The 20,152-nt window shown below is 38.5% G+C and overlaps 2 protein-coding genes across 4 annotated transcripts in view; one reads left to right on the top strand and one right to left on the bottom strand.

The window, feature by feature from the left end:
* The window catches only part of LOC127578633 (uncharacterized), a 54,970-nt gene extending 49,982 nt beyond the window's left edge, over window positions 1-4,988 (top strand). The window contains exon 2 of the mRNA XM_052030821.1: window positions 4,809-4,988. Within this exon, the coding sequence (XP_051886781.1) occupies window positions 4,809-4,949 (141 nt within the window). The 3' untranslated portion in view covers window positions 4,950-4,988. The remainder of the gene's footprint in view (window positions 1-4,808) is intronic.
* Window positions 1-20,152, bottom strand: part of ano6 (anoctamin 6) — a 107,010-nt gene that overhangs the window by 17,579 nt on the left and 69,279 nt on the right. For all 3 annotated transcript variants that reach the window (XM_052030820.1, XM_052030818.1, XM_052030819.1), the window contains 8 exons: window positions 12,383-12,517; window positions 9,264-9,369; window positions 7,882-7,942; window positions 5,926-6,068; window positions 5,376-5,453; window positions 4,102-4,330; window positions 3,388-3,557; window positions 1,434-1,531 (listed from right to left, as the gene is read on the bottom strand). In XM_052030820.1, coding sequence (XP_051886780.1) covers window positions 1,434-1,531; window positions 3,388-3,557; window positions 4,102-4,330; window positions 5,376-5,453; window positions 5,926-6,068; window positions 7,882-7,942; window positions 9,264-9,369; window positions 12,383-12,517 — 1,020 coding nt within the window. The remainder of the gene's footprint in view (window positions 1-1,433; window positions 1,532-3,387; window positions 3,558-4,101; window positions 4,331-5,375; window positions 5,454-5,925; window positions 6,069-7,881; window positions 7,943-9,263; window positions 9,370-12,382; window positions 12,518-20,152) is intronic.

Here is a 20,152-nt window from a genome sequence, read left to right as displayed (position 1 = left end):
TTGCATACTGTCTATACAGATCATTTCATTACAACAATGCATTGAGGTAGTACAAAATAAAATAACAGAATGCAGAATAGTGTTACAGTTACAGAGAAAGTCCAGTGCAGGCAGACAATAAGGTGTAAGGCCATAACGAGGTAGATTGTGAGGTCAAGAGTCCATTTTATCATACTAGAAGACTGTTCAATAGTCTTATAACAGTGGGATAGGAGCTGTCCTTGAGCCTGGTGGTACATGCTTTCAGGCTTTTCTGCCCAATGAGGGCAGAGAAGAGAGAATGTCCAGGGTGGGTGGGGTCTTTGATTATGTTGGCTGCTTTACCAAGGCAGCAAGATGTGCAGACAGAGTCCATGGAGTCCATGAGCTGTGTCCACAAATCTCTGCAGTTTCTAGTGGTCATGGGCAGAGCAGTTGCCATACCAAGCCATGAAGCATCTGAATAAGATGCTTTCTATGGTGCATTGATAAAAATTGGTGAGGGTCATAGGGGACATGCCAAATTTCTTTAGCCTCCTGAGGAAGTAGAGGCACCAATGAGCTTTCTTGGCTCTGGTATCTATGTGGTTGGACTAGGACAGGCTATTAGTGATGTTCACTCCTAGGAACTTGAAGTTGTCAACCCAGGTTTAATTAGTATAGATTTAAAACAGGAAGCCATAGGGGTTTAGGTAGCAAAATCATTGTTTTCAGTAATGCCAAAGGCCTGTTCCAGTACATTTCAGTTAGTTGCTGACCACTATGACCAATATGACAGCATGCACCACAAATGCGTGAAGGTTTTTGGATCTGAAACTGCAACAACAATGTTCAAAAAAATGTGTATCGCTGTGACAAATTTCACAGCATATGATTCAAACCAGGAAGCTTCCTATTCTGGAATTCATTTGTTATTCATTACACAGGTTTGATAATGCACAGGGAAGACCCACATAACTAAATTTTACTTCTGAATTTAGGAATAAAAAATGGTCATAAGTACCCACACTATAAGAAACTTCAGTTAAAAATACTTGGATGAGGACTTTGGTCCGTACACAAAACCTCTGTCCAGCAGTCATTTACATGCAGAAAAGGGGAAATTTGATTTTATACAATCTGACTGATCTGTGCAGTATTAACACACTGGGCTTTGATGACCAGAAACCAGAGTGTGTGGAGCAATGATGGACAAGACAGAATAGACAAGAGAATAGTACTGGATCTACAAGAGATTAATGGTTTCCAGAAGGAGGTGAGGTACATGCAAAGTGATTTCCCCATACTTCCAACACAAAAACGGTCGTCAAGCTTCTCAAATATGCGTATTTACAGACACTAAGGATTTTTGAAACCAGAGTAAAGGGAATTAAAGCAGATTTTTGTTTCATTGAAATATTTTGTTCAGTTGGAAATGTCAATCACTTTTTGAAGCTAATAATTCATTGACTTACGGAATGAGAACTTCTTGAATGTTGTTCCATATTGCTTTTCCTCCCATCACTATCAGCAGCTGGGTTGATAGTTCTATGAGGCAGCCACCAGGATCACACTGTAAATTTAGCAAAGCAAGAGTTAACTCTCTCCTTGCTGAGCAGCTTTCAGAAATAGCATAATAACATAAATATATACGTCATCAGGAAAAATACTTTCAACTTCTGCAGCTGACAGAAAATGAATAGCCCCTTTATGCAGTTTATAGATGTTTCAAAATATCTTACCAACAAAAAAAAGACAGTGATAAAGGAATGAAGTGGAATATCAGCAAAGAGGATAGGAGACAAAGCGTCAGGATCAAAAGAAATTTCCCTGGACAGAGATTGTGGTGGTTGATGCTTCAATGGTATCTTGGATTGGTGTATTACTGTAATTAAATAGTTTAAACAGAAATTGAGGATATGTTAGCAAACTCTGCTGAAGAATTAAGCAGTGTGGCATAAGGTGGCAATTCAAGAACTTCAGAATGACAGTTCAGCTGGCAAAATGGCTATTTGAAGACAAATATAATTTAATGAGGAAAAATGTAAAATAATTAAATTAAGACAAGTAAAGGAAATGCGATTTTAAAGGAGAATGAAACCAATTTGCTCAAACACAAAGGCTTTTAAAAAAGATGGTAGGAGCAATGCTTATTCTTCATGGATTTTGCCTCTCTCTTTCTGAGTCTTTTATTTATAGAATCAGGTGTTTCCACATCAAAGGGCAGCCTTAGACATCACCTGACATATCAGAAGGTGGTTTCCTAGATTCCAAAACTCCAATTGAAAATCCTGGGACAAATACAATCAAAATACCTAGTCCTATCAGATAGCAGAGCATGTTAATTACAAATGAATTATGGTAATGGATTGTAGAACATTGATTCAACTTAAGTAGTCCATATATAGCATATCCTTAATTGTGTTTATGCTGTTAATTGAAGACTTCAGTTCCATCATGGTGCATTTCCCCAGACAGAAAAATTGGCAGCTGAGACATTGTAAAGAGATTTTCACACACTCCTGTGATTGGCACAACAACCCTGTTACAAAAGTCTATTTTGGTGTATATCATATTTTCATTTGGATGCCTTATGGTTAGAAACACAATATTCTGGGAGCCAAGTGGGTGAGAAGAATTGGTGTGCTATCACAAATCTAAGAGCATCAATACAGTGTGTTAAGATTTTCATTCCTTTCCCTGCCAGGTTTATCCCATCTGTTGGTAAGCAAGTTTACAGAATTATCTGGAGCAGAAAGAAATTCACCCTTCCAGGTCCCATTAATGAACCAATGATCAACTATTCTGAGATAGAGCTGACTCACTAATTGGATAATATTGATATCATTCAGATACAAAACAATGCTTTGTTTTAAAATTATTTATCATTATCAATATGTGAATAATCACTTATGATACAGTGGAACATGCGATTTTGCAATTCACTTCCTCAATGTGGGTGCTGCTGGCGAGGACAGCATTTGTTTCAAATCCCTGATTGCCAAGGTGGACCCTCTTCTCGAACCAGTGAGAGTTTGATATAACACAGTAGCTTTCTGGCTCACTACTGAGGAATTAAGAGTCAATCACATTGGCATAGACTCAAGTATAGTCCAAACCAGGCAAATCTTCAGCATTTCTACTCCGAGGTCATTTGTGAACCAAAAGGGTATTTATAAACAGCTTCATAATCAATTTTATAACTATTGACTTTTATTTCTTTCTATATATTTAAAAATGAATTCATATTTGTAAACTTTCAAACCTCCATGGTGGACTATTCATTGATAATCCATGGAATACAAGAACAGTAACATAACTAATGCACTTCCATATCCTAAATACAAAATGAATAGTAATAACAAACACATGTTTTGATATACAAGCTAAGACAGTTGATTAAGCACTTTGTTGTGTGAAAATTATTACCTCTTCATTTCTGAATCGCCCCAACCAATAAACTGGATCTCCAGGATAACCTACAACTTTGCCTTTAAAGAAAGCTATGTAGAAGCAGGAGGAATAGTAGTTGACAAATTGGAAGAGAAACATCTTCAAGGTCAAACTGTTTTCATAATCTGTTTGTGTTCTTGGAAGCTCTGAATTAAAAATGAGAAATAATTCAACAATTACTAAAATTTTGATTATCTGCAATTTGATTCCATCCTTCCAAAATATGAAACCTACCATCTTCCCACTGCAACTTTACCATACAACTACATAGGCAGCTTTGACATCAGTATTGCATGACTGTGTCAGGCTACCTTGTGTATGGAAATTCTGCTAAACTTATTGAAGCCACACTCTACTGATCCAGTCACTGAATGATACTAAGGCAGAACAGCAGTCAATAAAGCACACATTTAAGTATCAACACAATAACTATGCAGAATTGCTGGTTTGTATTGTTAAACATGAAAAGTTACAATGAAAACGTACAGTGTTTCAGCTAATGGCTCCGTATAGCCGGTGACTACCGCACTTGTACAATAATCATGGTGGTATGTTGATGATTAAATGCAGCAGTTATGCAAAAAAACATTTAAAGCAGCTGACTTTGCCAATTAAAAAGACCGATTTAGCCTATATTTTAATAAGTTTTTGTTTTGATTCATTGTTATGGGTATCTAGAAATTAACTTACCAAAATCTGTAATCATTATTGCTACTCTTTCATAGATTATGTTCAAAATCATAATGAACACAAAATTAATGAGAGAAGCTGTGACAGAAGTGGCCATCTGAGGAGTTAAATAGTCTTTGAGAGGCTCCAGGTCATCATCAATTGCTTTAGGGAGGTTGACAGAAAACTCAAAGAAGACAGCCAGCCGATAGACAATGATGGCAACTACTGAGGCAATAATCAGAGAAATCTGGAAGAGCATAGATAGAAAACATTTAGGTATATTTAAATCTTAAGAAACGTAATCATGAGAATCACTCATAGGTCTTGATACAACACCAGCATCTATCTGACAATGTGGAAAATTGGCTTGGTATGTCCTATTCACAAAAAGCAAGGCAAATTCAATCTGGATAATTACCACCCACTATGATCTCAATAATCAGCAATGTGGTGGAAGGTGTGGTTCACAGTACTAGCAAGTAGCAATTACTCAGTGACCAATGGCCACTTTGGGTGTTGACAGAACTACTTGGTTTCAGACCACATCTCAACCATTGTCCAAATATGGACCAAAGAGCTAAATGTGAGGGGTGCCCTCCACTCTATCACAGATATTCCCTTTGTTCTCTCCACCCCTCACCATCCCTGCACTTTAAATACATTCATTTTCTCACTTATCCAATTCTGATAAAAGGTTATCTTTATTTCTGTTTCTCTCCCTGCAGATGTTGACTGGCCTGCTGAGTATCCCCCACAGTTTCTGCTTTTATCTCAGATTTCTATCAACTGCAGTTTTTTTGCCTTTCAAGTATTGGGAAGGAACTTTTCCACAGTTGCCTGATGTGGCAGGAACTTCATTATCTTAAACAACAGGATATATTTTAAAAGAAGTAAAAAAAAACAAAATATACAAGAATGAACTGGAAAATAGCATTAGGGTATTCCTGTTGAAAAATGAGCACAGTAATGATGAGGTGTATGGCTTTCTTCTCCATAATTAACTCTGATTTTATGGTTTGTTATCTTTGCTTTTCCTGCCTCTGATTTTGTATGATTGATGTAATAAATATATTTGACCTTTAGGAGGCTAGTTTTTCCTAATAAAATGTCATGAGTGTTATGGCTACATTTACCAGCTTTTTCCAAGAGGTACTTTAAAAACAATTATCTTCTTTACAGGATAATCATGGGATAGATTTGCTGAGCTTCATGTTCTTAAATACTTTTGGCTCCTTGTCATCAATGAAAATGAGTAAACAACCAGTTGTAAAAGAGAACCACAGCCATCTCACCCAGAAAAGGACTGTACTTCCACCACAAAATAATCGCATACATTTTCCACAGGCCGAGTAAGGAACCAACTCCTCTTCCTGTAAATAAATAAATCATAGGATTATGCATAATCCTATTTAATTCTCTTACATTTAAAAGTTTTACTTATAGCATGCTATTTGCCAGATAGATCATAACCTAGATTTGAAACCTCAGCATTATTTTCTAATGACCATTCTCAGTTAACTTAATCAGGCTTGATAAAATGTCTTCTATTGCCTAGCTTTGCTTAGTAGACTGGCAAGCTGAAAGTTTTCTTCTTGCAAGTTACCATATGTCAAAAAGAAAATGAAATCTAAATATTTCTACTTGAGAGTTTGCATTGACATGTTTTTAAGAATGCAAGCACTGAAATTGCCTGGATTCTTTGGTGACGGTTCTTTTTCTTATTACATCAATCTTGGGTAGAGCAAAAGGTAGTAAATTTCTTTTTGTAGGAATATTGACAATGTCTGTGGGAGTTACCTTGTTTTTCAAGGCCTGACGGGCCTACCGAACTGATTCATTTACCTGTGTGACTGGATTCTTCTTCGGAATTGTGCACTTTGCTTCATATTCTGGCCGGCGAGGCTCTTCCTGCTCTAATTCCACAGTGTCCCACTCATACTCCAGTTCCGCCTGACGGCGTTTCCAGAATTCCAAAAAGACAGTCACTGTAAGGCATCATTTATTGTTACAATAGCTGCCAAAACATCAGTGAATATGCATTAGCACAATTTTCAAAAGGTGACCAATTCAAGCAGCAGGGTTCAAATCAATCAGCAATGTTAAGACTGGAGAGTCGTATGCTTCATGATCTTAAAATGACTGTTATTGTATGAAGATGCATACTAGAAGCAGCTATCACTGCTACAATACAAAAATATTTTACATAAGTACACTACAGTACAACTCTGATAATCCACTATCTGACCATTTGGAAATCCCAATGGTTTGACATCTGGCCCACCATATGATGTTTATCATCCTCCATTCACACTTACTGAGGCCTTTACTCACGCACCAGAGCTCTGGTTCCCGCACTCTCGTCTCGCTCACTCGGTTCCTGGTTCTCACTCTTCCCATCCACACACCAGGATCCTATTGCCATGCTCCCTTTCAACTCACCGGGTCCCAGTTCCTGCACTCCCTTTTCTTTCACTGAGGCTATGGTCCAGTGTTCCCATTAATTTTACCTGGTTCACTACAAGACTTATAACATTTATGATAATTGAATTTAAGGTTTGTTGGGGTATTAATAAAAATAACATCCAATAGTCCAGAAAATATGCCAGTTTGGTACCAGCAAAGTCCCTGAGGGTGCCAGATTATCGGAGTTTTACTAACACTGCAGTAAAATAAGGAAGGTTGTTTTTTGATCAAGATCCTTCTCTGTCAGCAAAATTCATGATTACGGCAAATGGATTATGGCAAAGATAAAAAAAATCTGCCACATGAGATACATTATGTGGGAAAACAATGGACACATGGCAGTGATAAGGCTGTATAGGCAAAGCTATAACATGTATATTAAAAAAAATAACCAATTTTTTGAAAGGTGGATCATTGTGGCCTGATTATAATAGTTAGAAATTGGTTTGTATAGTCCAGCTAATTAGGGAAGGGAAAGGAATCTGTTAGTGTGCAAGTGCATGAAGTTATAGGCTATACAGACAGAAATCCAGGAGTAAGTACCATTAAGCACAAAATAAGATGCATCATACTTAGCAGACACAAAGTCTAAAGTAAGTCTTGTGTAGAACTGTAGTTTTTCATGGGGAGGGATTTTGAGGTTCTAAGAAGGAGTGACAAATGAAAGCTAACCATTGGGTTCTAAATTAGTAGGATAGGCTCTATAAGTTTGTATTATCGACTTTAGAGCGATAAAAGGTAAAGGGAATATGACTTAAAATAATGACAGGTTACATTCAGTCTGGTTGAATAGTTTAATTAAAGGGACCAGAAGGCACACATGTAATGCCTTAGATACCCACTTCCACAAAGTGTCTTGGAACAAAAACATTGGTCAACATGCCTTTGTTGCAGTCTTTGAAAGGACCCTAAAAGTACTCAAAAAATGAGGACATTTCCACCATAGAAGCAAAGTTGTTGTTTGGATGAAATAGTGTAAAATGGAATATTGTATAATTGCCTTGTGAAGGCAGGTGGGAGATAGAGTAACGCGGAAATATTTCGCTTTTCCTCCTCTCCCGCAGGTATCAGTTATGATATGCGACAGACAGTCTTTAATAGCATTTGCTTATCTTTCTCATAACTACTTGTATTATTATGACAAGCAACGAGTCATTAAAGCTTTCTTTTGTATTTTGTTATAGCAACTGATACCTAAAACACATTTGAATCTTGTCTTAAATTCTAAGCCACCATTTACTTTCTCTTCAAACATCTGATTATACAGAAATCATGATTAGAAAGAATTTAACCAACATTATTTCTACTGCAAAGTAACAACTGCAATCCACTTACCCCAAATTGCCATAAATACTGCATATGCTAGTGTTCCATAGTTGTCAAATATGGATAATTTCTGTGGATTATATATAAAAATGCAATAAACCTGTGCACAATGGTATACTAAATGTAAACAGAGCTTGAAACATTATTCACTGTGACATTCTAATAGAATATTCTTCTTTCATGCATAATTTCTGATGCTATATTCCATTTCATTTCTGAAATTCTATTAACACAGATGTTACCTATGCCTTTTGTGGAATTATATCTAATCATAACGTGTGTCATGGGGTCTGACAAAAGCTGCAGCAACTGACAAAAATTATAATCTCACATTTCTTAAAAGGGCAGAAAATGGAGATGAATATCTGAGACAGAGAATTTGAAGGAAAATGTAATTATGCTTTATTCTAATTCTAACTACCACGTTTGAAATTGAAATAAGCTGTTTTAATTTTGCATTTCCTGTAAAAATATAAATCTTAAAAAGGTGTCTCAATCTATAAAGGTCCTTCTATTGCTTTCATGGGTAATTATACTCTACTGAAATATTGAAAATATCAATGGCAACAGAACTCTTTCACTCCTAGATCTGACAGGGAAACTTTTCTGAAGTGTTTCATGAAATTACTGATATCATATTGATCATCTCACACGCTAAAGTTATACCATGAATCCATCTGCAAGGTTTGATCCTACTAAAATAGTTCATAAGCTAAAAATCTTATGTTTAGTTAAATTTAGATACATTATCTTGTTTTTACTGTCTTTACAGCTGAACCTAAATAGGCAGCAATAACTTAAGATAAGATTTCTTTATTAGTCACATGTACATCGAAACACACAGTGAAATGCATCTTTGCGTGTTCTGGGGGCAACCCGCAAGTGTCGCCACGCTTCCGGCGCCAACATAGCATGCCCACAACTTCCTAACCTGTATGTCTTTGGAATGTGGGAGGAAACCGGAGCACCCAGAGGAAACCCACGCAGTCACGGGAGAACGTACAGACTCCTTACAGACAGCGGCCGGAATTGAACCTGGATCACTGGTGCTGTAATAGCGTCATGCTAGCCGCTACACTACTGTGCCTGACATAACTTGTGTGAACTTAATAGTTCCTTACTCACTGGGGCTTTAGTAGGACTAATCAAAAAGTTATTTGTCTTAAACTGTATTTCAATTCTGTAATTCATAAATACACTAAGAAAAAATCTGCCATTTAGGACTGAACAATTAATATATATCTCTCTTGTTAAATTCAGGCAAGTAAGGCCATCAGAGATAAATTCCAATTTTCACTATATTTAGATCATTGATTATTTTAACAATACTGCAGGAGTATCACAATATTTATATAGACATATATGATGCAAGATGTTATGAGTGTACATACCCTTGAAGACTGACAAGTAATATTGAGTCTCCAATATAGACAATCTCTGTCACACTGGGGACACATGATAATACGACCACCAATCTCAGGATCACACACTTCTTGACTTTAGGACAGAAACAGGGCAAAAATAAAAAATCCAATTGTTATAATGTAGCACAGCACTTTATACATGTTTAGGTTGCTAAAATACGAAGTATTATTTAAACTACATCCAACTACAAACTATAATAAAAAAGCAATAGTTAAGGTAGTGCACTACATAACTAATAATGATATTACTGGTAATGAATAACTGTCTGCTGTAAAACTCTAAGACATCAATAAATAGCCCACATTTTATGCTCTGAATTAGAAACATACATGGCCTATTGCTGGATTAATGTAAATGGGGATGATTTTTATCCTGTCTCAAAACAGACATCAAGAAAAATTGCAACACTTATCCAATGCCATGGTCAGTGACCTAGAATCATAGAAGTATTATGACGAAAGAGGAGACCACTTGCTCCTTGAGTGCAATCCACCACATTTTCCCCATACCTAAAAACTTATTTTACCTTTTGAAGCTCCAATCGACTTTGTATCCTCTACTCTTAAGTTCCAGATCATTACCACACTCTTGTGTTAAAAGTTTGGAAAGGGGCAACTTCTGCACAGAACTAAGTGGTATGCAGGAACTGTTGGGTGTGTGGTAGAGAATGCATGGTTTTGAGTTATTCCCGAAGAAGATAATAAGTGGGTCCACAACTCAGAATTTTTTTCATGAGAGAGCATGAATATTTTAAAAGTTCAAAAGTTTAACTGAATAGAACAGCTTAGAGATGTCCCTTTAAAAGCTGCTGGTTTAGGCCTCAAATCCACCCAGGACAAAGCAGTCTACCTGGCTGACGACCCATCCACCCGTTGCCAGCACACAATGCTGCAACATGTACCGTCTACAAAATGCACAGCAATTACTCACACAGGCTACTCTGTCAGTACCTCCTAAACCTATGAACTCTACCATGAAGGAGAACAAGGGCAGCAGGTGCAAGAGAACACCACCATCTGCAGGTTCCCCTCCACATTACACATCAATCCCGACTTGGAAATATATTGCTGGTCCTTCATTGTCGCTGGGTCTAAGTGCTGGAACTCCTTACCCAGATCGCAAAGATGAATAAAAATAAAACTTTGACTAAGGCGTTGGCTCTAGCCAGTTGATGAAAATTGATAGGAAGATTTGGAAGCAGTATGTCAAAGACAGCATTCTCGGCATTATTCCCTGTAGGAGAACAGCACAGATGAATGCGTGGCTCAGGAAATGGTGCAGGAGGAAGGGTTTCAGATTCCTAGTGGACTAGCAAGTATTTCAAGTGGATAAATGAAAAAAAAAGCACTAACCTAACCTCACCAAATTAAATGGCTTTCAATATGTAGTTCTGTATCACTTAACAAGCTAATTTTCTTTATTTTGATATCTGACAATGATACAAAAGAGAGAGGGGAATACACAGCTGATCCACAGCTGAGAGATCACTGTCAACTAAACTCTTAAACAAAGCAGCTGTAACAATATTTGCCAGTGGGAAGTACATGCTGTAGGCTTGAAGCAGTTTGACTGCCATCAATTCACTGCATCATAATGGTCCACAAATAAAACTTGAATTATTGTTTCTACTTTTTGCTTACCTGAGTGGGAGAGGTTTGTCTTTTTCACTCTCTTTCAAATTTGGCCATTTTTGATTATTAAAAATGCTTTGCTCGAATACATCAACTATATATTACAACTAGGTCGGTCGTGACAATAATACCTGCACATTCAAAGCTGCTCTAAAGCCTGCCATGTAACCACTGTTCCAGGCTTTTGCTCACCAACTTAATCAGTCCAAAACCCTGAATAAAATTTCCTATTATGTATCCATAATCAAATATGATTGGCCAGTTCTTTGTTCATGATATCTCCATTTTAAAATTCAAATTGTTAAAGAAAAATGTAATATTGGCAATACTTAAAATATATTGCCTTTACTTAATTTTTATTGGTTGTGGAAAAAAAGAACAAAACAAATTTTCTGGCCTGGAGTTTGCTGTGTTGGAGCCACAATGCAAACTCACCAATCAGATATCCAATTGTTCCATAGACACCAGGTTCAGATCACAAATCAGGAGCATCTTGAGACCAATCAGCAAAGCCTAGAGTGACACCTGGCCCACAAGTCCCATAATCAGGTCACATGGATGGGCTACAGTAAGCCCTGCCCAAAGAACTGACAGATAGCAAAGCTATCCTCACCACCCTGCTACCAGTCAGAAGCATTTAAAAACTATTGACAATGAAATAAAAAAACAAAAAATATTTTTAAACCATTATTGTCACCTAAAAGCAGTTACATGATTATCAAAATTACAACAAACACAAAATGTTAAAAAAATGTAAATTCCTTTCTTCTTCCATTCCTTCCTCTCAGCTGTAAAATCTCTCCTGAACTGAATGGGTTTCTGGATCCTGCACCCTTCAAACCTAGCTCAGGACCTGATAGCAAAAAAAGTTTGTGCTCTGCCACTGGACTCCATGTATGGAGGAGTGTACTGATGGTTTCCAGCCGGTGAACCTGTCAGCCTGTTTGAGGCTGGGACTTCTGCTTTAGAAAGTCCTGACATGCTCACACTGCCAGGGGTAAACTCTGTCAGTTCACCACAGAACTGCTGGCATTTTCCAACAACATTTAGCCTTCTACAATGGTGTTCAGGAGGGCTTCTTCAGTTTTTATTGTTTAAAACTGAAAAATTTAAACCCAATTATTTAAGACACAACTGTAAAACAAAATAATACATAAAATGTTTTACCATTTTGTCAGGAAATAGCTTCCTGAGCCACTTGAGTGAATCATTCAGTGGGATAAAGGGAAACTAAAATCTGTAGATATTTTCATAAATGCTCCTAAAAGTTCCAGCATATTTTCACAAACATTCCATAGATATAGAACTGCCATCAGAAAACTGTACAACATCAATTAACAGCAACTGTCAGTATATAGCACACCTCAAAGTTTCACCAAATTAGTTTGGCACACTGAAATTCAAACATTTTGGCAATTTCCATCTTATTTATTCAGACAAACTTCTTCACTTGCCTCCAAGTACTGTCATCCATTGTTAGTATTCCAAAAATAAAGCACAGGAGACCAGCAAACCCAGCAATGGCCAGCATGCCTGTATAGAAACCAAGCCAAGCAAAATATATTCCAATCTTCTCTCCATAATACTTCCTGCAATAAAGAATTAAAAAAGGAATTGGCAAGGAGTACAATCTTCCAGTTAACTAAAGCAATTTCAAGTGTACAATGAAAGAGCAGAACTAGCATAGAAAGAACAGAAATTGCAAGTTTCTGATCGCAGTATGGAGAAGTGCTATGGTAGAAAGTTGAGGCTGAAGATTTGCACTCAGTTTCCCGTTCATTAAAATTAACGTCCAGTAGACTAAACACGAGGTGCAGTTAATGAGGTGCATTACATTATTCATTTAATGGGACGTAGACATTGCCGGCAAGGCCAACATTTATTCCAGATCGCCAGTTGCCCTCAAGAAGGTGGTGCTTTGAAGTGTTTCGGTCTTTCTGGTGAATATACAACCACATTGTTGGGTTAAATCACTATGGTTATTCATTTAGTTTTTTTATTTGAAAGGTCAGAAATATTTTATGATATTAATTTCTGATGTTTGAATATTCTCTCGAACAATCTGGATTTAGATTATATTTTGTGGAATAGAGCTTCCATATACTTACCACTGTTACAAATGACGATGCCCTATCAACTGTTGATACTGAGCATCACTGCATTTTTACTTTATGTTTCATTCATTTCCATAACTTTTAAAGCAGCAGCACACACAACCTAAAATCTTGGATTAGGATCTACCAGAGCAGGTAGTCATTCACATCCAAAGCACACATTACTACTGAACAAGAGGCAAAATAAGTGTTTTGCTTATGACAGACAAATTATAATTTTTTAAATTCATTTTTGGGATCTGGCATTGCCGGCAAGATCAGCATTTATTGCCCATTCCAAACAGGTGATGATTAGCTGCCTCCCTCCCACTTCAACATCAAAGGTAAATGTGTAACAAACAACTGGTTAAAATGTACAGGTTGAAATAAGGAAAAAAATGCATTTATCAGCAGCAGTGAAAACAAGGGTGCGACTTTTCATCTTATGAAAGAGTCACTTTTAAGTTGCGTTTTCAAGTCCTGTTCTGTACAAGTCACGCACACATGCACAATGACATTGATTAATATATCAGTATAATCAACGGTAGCATAGTGGTTAGCATAACGCTATAAACGCAAATTCATTGGGGGCTTTTAAGAACGGCTTGGATAGGCACATGAATGAGAGGAAAATGGAGGAATATGGGCATTCTGTAGGCATATGTCGGCACAACAGTGTGGGCCGTAGGGCCTGTTATGTGCTGTACTGTTCTATGTACTATGTTCTACAGCATCAGTGATCGGGGTTTAATTCCCGCCGCTGTCTGTAAGGAATTTGTACCTTCTCCCCCTGACTGTGGGGTTTCCTCCCACATTCCAAAGACATATGGGTTAGTAGGTTAACTTGGGTGTAATTGGGTAGTGCAGGCTCGTTGGGCTGGAAGGGCCTGTTACAGTGCTGTATAAGTAATGTTTTAGACAAGAGATGATGCCTTATATTCCCCCTTTCCTCTCATATAGATACAGAAAGAGAGAAGTACTTAATTTATTTCCAATCAATTTCCTTTTCAGCTGAGCTCGGAGTATTTTTCTGCATTAACTCAGTAAATGTAAAAGGATTTTATGGCAAAAATTTGCCTCCATGCTGTAACATGTGTAAAAGCATAATACCATAAGCTCATTAATATCAACATGAGATTCACTCCCTGAAGGTCTTACACCAAACTGCACACAATATAAATTTATTCATTCATAAGTAAATCTGCTGGAACCAATTGGCTAAATAGCATTGGAAATCTAATTGAAAAAGCAGATAAAAATTATAAATGGTAATACATTTAAACAAGGTGCTGTTCTATATCTCCTCTGCACAGCTTAACTATAATGTATAGATGTGGAAGCAAAGATATTCGTAAAGTGAAAATTTACAGATATAAATGGATTGTTCTGATATTCTTAGTATTAAGCTTAAGCTGATTAATTCAAACATTTGCATAATTAATTTATGGAACGTCGGCACTACCAGCAAGTGCAGCATTTATTGCCTATTCCTATTTTCCTTTGAAAAAGCGATGGTTAGCCATCTTTTTGAATTGCTGCAGGTTGATAAGTGCATGTATTGGCAGAGTGTGATTAAGAGTTGGTTCTATGACTCTAGCTCAGTGACAATGAGGAAGAATATTATCACAAGATCACAAGACAAGGGAGCAGAAGCAGGCCATTTGGCCCATCGAGTCTGCTCCAAGGAAAAAGGGAAAAAAGAAATGAGAAATGGGGAATGGGGGGGGGGGGGGGGGGGGGGAACCTATTCTAATCCCAATTTCTGGCCTTATCCCCGTATCCCTTGATACCCTGACTATTTAGATATCTATCTATCTCCTCCTTGAATGCCCCCACTGATCTGGCCTCCACTACTGTACGTGGCAAGGAGTTCCACAAATTCACCACCCTCTGGCTAAAGAAATTTCTCCTCATCTCTGTTTTGAAACTGTACCCTCTAATTCTAAGATTGTGCCCTCTGGTCCTGGACTCACCCACTAAGGGAAACAGCCTAGCCACATCTACTCTGTCCTTTCCTATCAACATTTTAAATGTCGCTATGAGGTCCCCTCTCATTCTTCTGTACTCCAGTGAGTACAGTCCAAGAGCCGACAAACGCTCATCATACGTAAGCCCTTTCATTCCTGGAATCATCCTCATAAATCTCCTCTGAACCCTCTCCAACGTCAGCACATCCTTCCTAAGATGTGGGGCCCAAAACTGTGCACAGTATTCCAAATGACGCCTCACTAGTGCCCCGTAGAGCCTCATCAACACTTCCTTACTTTACACTATACCTCTCAAAATGAATGCCAACATAGCATTCGCTTTCTTTACCACCGATCCGACCTGGTGGTTAACCTTTAAGGTATCCTGCACGAATACCCCCAAGTCCCTTTGTACTTCCGTACTTTGAATTTTATCCCCTTCTAGATAATAATCTGCCCGCTTATTTCTGTTTCCAAAGTGTACAACTGCACATTTCTCAACATTGAATCTCATCTGCCATTTCCTTGCCCATTCTCTTAAACTGTCTAGGTCTCTCTGCAACCTTCCTATCTCCTCAATACTCCCTACTTCTCCACCTATCTTGGTGTCATCCGCAAACTTAGCCACAAAACCATTTACTCCATCATCCAAATCGTTAATGTACAAGGTAAAAAGGAGCGGTCCCATCACCGACCCCTGCGGCACACCACTAGTAACCGGTAGCCAACCAGAACTAGATCCTTTTATTTCCACCCTTTGCTTCCTGCCAACCAGCCAATGCTCCACCCATTCTGTTATCCTACCCATAATTCCATGACCTCTCATCTTATTAATCAGTCTCTTATGAGGAACCTTATCGAAGGCCTTTTGAAAGTCTAAATACACAACATCTACCGCCTCTCCCTTATCCACCCTACCTGTGATTTCTTCAAAAAACTCCAATAGGTTGGTCAGGCAGGATCTTCCCTTCGCAAAACCGTGTTGGCTAGGACCTATCTTGCCTTGCGCCTCTAGGTATTCCGTAACCCCATTCTTGAGGATAGATTCCAATAACTTTCCCACCACTGACGTCAGATTAATAGGTCTGTAATTTCCTTTATGCTGCCTCCCTCCTTTCTTATACAGCGGAACTACATTTGCGACCCTCCAGTCCTCCGGAACCATGCCGAAATCTATCGATTCCTGGAAAATTATCACCAATGCCTCCGCTATCTCTAAAGCCACCACCTTCAGAACCCAGGGATGCACCTCATCCGATCCCGGAGACTTATCAGTCTTTAGCCCATTTAGTTTCCCTAGCACCTTCTCCCTAGTAATCTTAACTGAACTCGGTTCCATTTTGTGAGACTCCTGACTAACTGGCACATTGCTGATGTCCTCCACGGTGAAGACCGATGCAAAATATTCATTCAATTCCTCTGCCATCTCTCTATCGTCCATTATAATATCTCCTGCACTGTTATCAATTGGTCCTCTCTCAACCCGTGTCTCTCTTTTACTCCTTATATATTTAAAAAAACTCTTAGTATCCTTTCGAATGTTATCCGCCAACTTCCTTTCATAATTCATCTTTTCTTTCCTAATGATCTTCTTAGTTTCTCTCTGCAGGTTTTTAAAAGCTTCCCAGTCTTCTGTTTTCCCACTAATTTTTGCTTCTTTGTACGCCGCCCCTTTTGCTTTTATTTTAGCCTTCACCTCTCTCGTTATCCACATTTGTGCCTTTTTTCCATTCAAAACCTTTTTTCTTGGAAAGCAACACAAAAAGTGCTGGAGTAACTCAATGGGTCAGGCTGCATCTATGGAGGGAAATGCACAGTTGACGTTTCAAGTTGAGACCGTTCATCTGTCCATTTCCCTCTATAGATGCTGCTCGATCTGCTGAGTCCCTCCAGCTCTTTTTATGTTGCTCCAGATTTCCAGCATCTGCAGTCTCTATTATATGCCCAAAATCAGGATAGTGTGCATCTTGGGAGAACCAGTACTTTTATGTGCCCAGTATCCTTCATTCCCTAAGTGGTAGAATGCACACTCAGAAGCCGAAAATGTGACTTGAATAAAAGCAAGTAGTTATCTCGAATGCACTATGAGGGATAAATTTGGAGGCAGACGCATTGTAGCATTCAAAATGGAACCAGCTAAATGTCTAATAGGAAAGAATTTGCAGGGAAATAGGGAGTGGGTAGGGGAGTGGAACCAGCTGGATGTCCCTTTTCTTTGTTCAAACTCTGTTCTTTCTTGTAAAAATTGTGTTTAATTTATGTTTTTCTTGTGAATGCTGCTTATCTGATGCAATGTGCCTGTGTTGCTGCTGCAGGTAGGTTTTTCATTGCACCTGCATACACATATACTTGTGCATATTACAATAAACTCGACTTTGACTTTATACAGGCCAATTTTGACTCAACAGGGAAAGTGACCTTATTCCCTCCTGTAAATATTGTGATCTTGTGAAATGAGCCATGATGAAAGAAGTGGACATTTAAGGTCAAGCTGGTTGTTTTATCTTAGACGCTACTGAGTGTCTTAATTGTTTTTAGAGCTGCAGTCATCCAGAGAAGTGGTGGGCATTTCAGAACACTCCTGACTTTTGCCTTTCACTGGAAAATGTTGGGGAAATCAGGAGCTGAGTTACATGCTGCAGAGTATCAGTTTCAAATCAGTTTCATGCTCAGGATATTGATGTGGGGGGAGTTTTACAATGGTAATGCCATTGCATGGCAAGGGAATGTGGTTAGAAATGCTTTTGTTGAAGCTGATTGTTGCTTGGCACCTTAAGAGCACAAATATTGCTAATTACCTATCTGTGCAAGCCTGTATACTATAGAGTTGTTGTATGCACATCATCTCAGCCCCAAACCTTAGAATGACTTGAGCTCCATGTAGGCAGATATTGCAACACTCTCTGAGGAGTTATTAATGGAACTGAATCTTGTGCAATCATCAGCAAACTACTTCAATAAATAAAGTAATTGAAGTTGGCTGGGCTTAGTAAACTACCCTGAAGAACTCGAAAACAATGCGTAGAGCTGAAATGATTGGCCTCAAAAAGCAACATCTAACTTCCTCTATGCTAAGCATGATACCAGCCATTTTATTGGAATTGGTTTATTATTGTCACATGTACTGAGGTATAGTGAAAAACATGTGTTGCATACTGTTCATACAGATCAATTCGTTACACAGTGCATTGAGGTAGCACAAGGTCAAACATTAATAGAAGGCAGAATAAAGTGTAACAGTTACAGAGAAAGTGCAGTGCAGGTAGACAATAAGGTGCAAGGGCCATGACAAGGTAGATTGTGAGGTCAAGAGTCCATCTTATCATATTGGGGAACTGTTCAATAGTTTTATAACAGCAGAATAGAAGCCGTCCTTGAGCCTGGTGGTACGTGCTTTCAGGCTTTTGTATAATCTACCCGATGGGAAAGGGGAGAAGAGAGAATGTGTGGGATGGGTGGGGTCTTTGATTATGCCGGCTGCTTTACCGAGGCAGCGAGAAGTAAAGACAGAGTTCATGAAGAGGAGGCTGGTCTCCATGATGTGCTGAGCTGTGTCTACAACTTTCTACAATTTCTTGCAATATGGCAGAGCAGTTGCCATACCAAGCCATGATGCATCCAGATAGGATGCTTTCTTTGATGCATTAATAAAAATTGGTGAGCTTTCTTGGTCATGGCGTCTATGTGGTGGGACCAGGACAGGCTGTTGGTGATGTTCACTCCTTAGAACTTGAGTCTCTCAACCCTCTCGACCTCAGCTCCGTGGATGCAGACAGTGCTACCCCCTTCCTAAAGTCAATGACCAACTCTTTTGTTTTGCTGACATTGAGGGAAAGGTTGTTGTCATGACACCATATCACTAGGCTCTCTATCTCCTTCCTGTACTCTGACTCATCATTAATGAGTGTTCATCATTAATGAACACACTCAATTGTGTTCATTTCTGGTCGTCTCATTATAGGAAGGATGTGGAAGCTTTAGAGAGGGTGCAGAGGAGATTTACCAGGATGTTGCCCGGATTGGAGAGCAAGTCTTATGAGGATAGGTTGAGCGAGCTAGGGCTTTTCTCTTTGGAGAGAAGGAGAATGAGAGGTGACTTGATAGAGGTGTACAAGATGATAAGAGGCATAGATTGAGTGGACTGTCAGAGACTTTTTCCCCAGTGCGACAATGGCTAACACGAGGGAACATAATTTTAAGATGATTGGAGGAAGGTATAAGGGGGGTGTCAGGGGTAAGTTTTTTTTACACAGAGGGTGGTGGGTGCGTGGAACACACTGCCTGCAGAGATTGTGGGGGCAGATACATTAGGGACATTTAAGAGACTCTTAGATAGACACATGAATGATAAAAAAATAGGGGGCTATGTGGGAGGGAAGGGTTAGATAGATCTTACAGTAGGATAAAATGTCGGCACAACACTGTGGGTTGTATGGCCTTTACTGTGCTGTATAATGTTCGATGTTCTATTACTTGAGATACAGCCCACTATGATGGTATCATCTACCAACTTGTAGATGGAGTTAGAGCAGAATCTGGCCAGGCATTCATGAGTGTGTAGGGAGTAGAGTAGAAGGCTGAGGATGCAGCCTTGTGGGCACCAGTGTGAGAGGTGTTGCTGCCTATCCTCACTGATTGCGGTCTGATTGAGCTCCTTCACCTCCCTCCTGCTCCCTACTTCCCACCGACTTCAATTTTACCAAAGCTCTTTAATGCCAGATTAAGCCAAATGTTATCCAGATGTCAAGCACAATCAAACACTTCAAATCTGGAATTCAGCTCTCTTGACCTTGTTCAGATCAAAACTGTAATAAGGTCAGAAACCATATGTGTATCTTGTGGAACTCAAACTCAACATTAATAAACAGATGATCTATTGCTCATCTCTTGATGCACTGTTGAATGCCCTTCCAATACTTTGTACAGAGCTTAACAACAAACATAATGGTTTCCTCACCCTTATGGCATTGGTACTGAAAGATTGCCTAATTTTTAGATTTTATTATATTCATATTATAAATTATTTTTACAGTAGGTATACTCCTGGATCAGAATAATTTTATTATTATTTATCAAAATATTTTTTTACAAACAAAAACAAGATTGAATGAGATCATGAGCAAGAATTAACCTGTATTTATCAAAAGTATTAAGTCGAGCAATT

Source organism: Pristis pectinata, chromosome 15, assembly GCF_009764475.1.
Source record: "Pristis pectinata isolate sPriPec2 chromosome 15, sPriPec2.1.pri, whole genome shotgun sequence".
In the NCBI taxonomy this organism is placed as follows: Eukaryota; Metazoa; Chordata; class Chondrichthyes; order Rhinopristiformes; family Pristidae; genus Pristis; species Pristis pectinata.
Note: the sequence above shows the minus strand (reverse complement) of the source record. Positions and strands in the feature narration are given on the sequence as shown.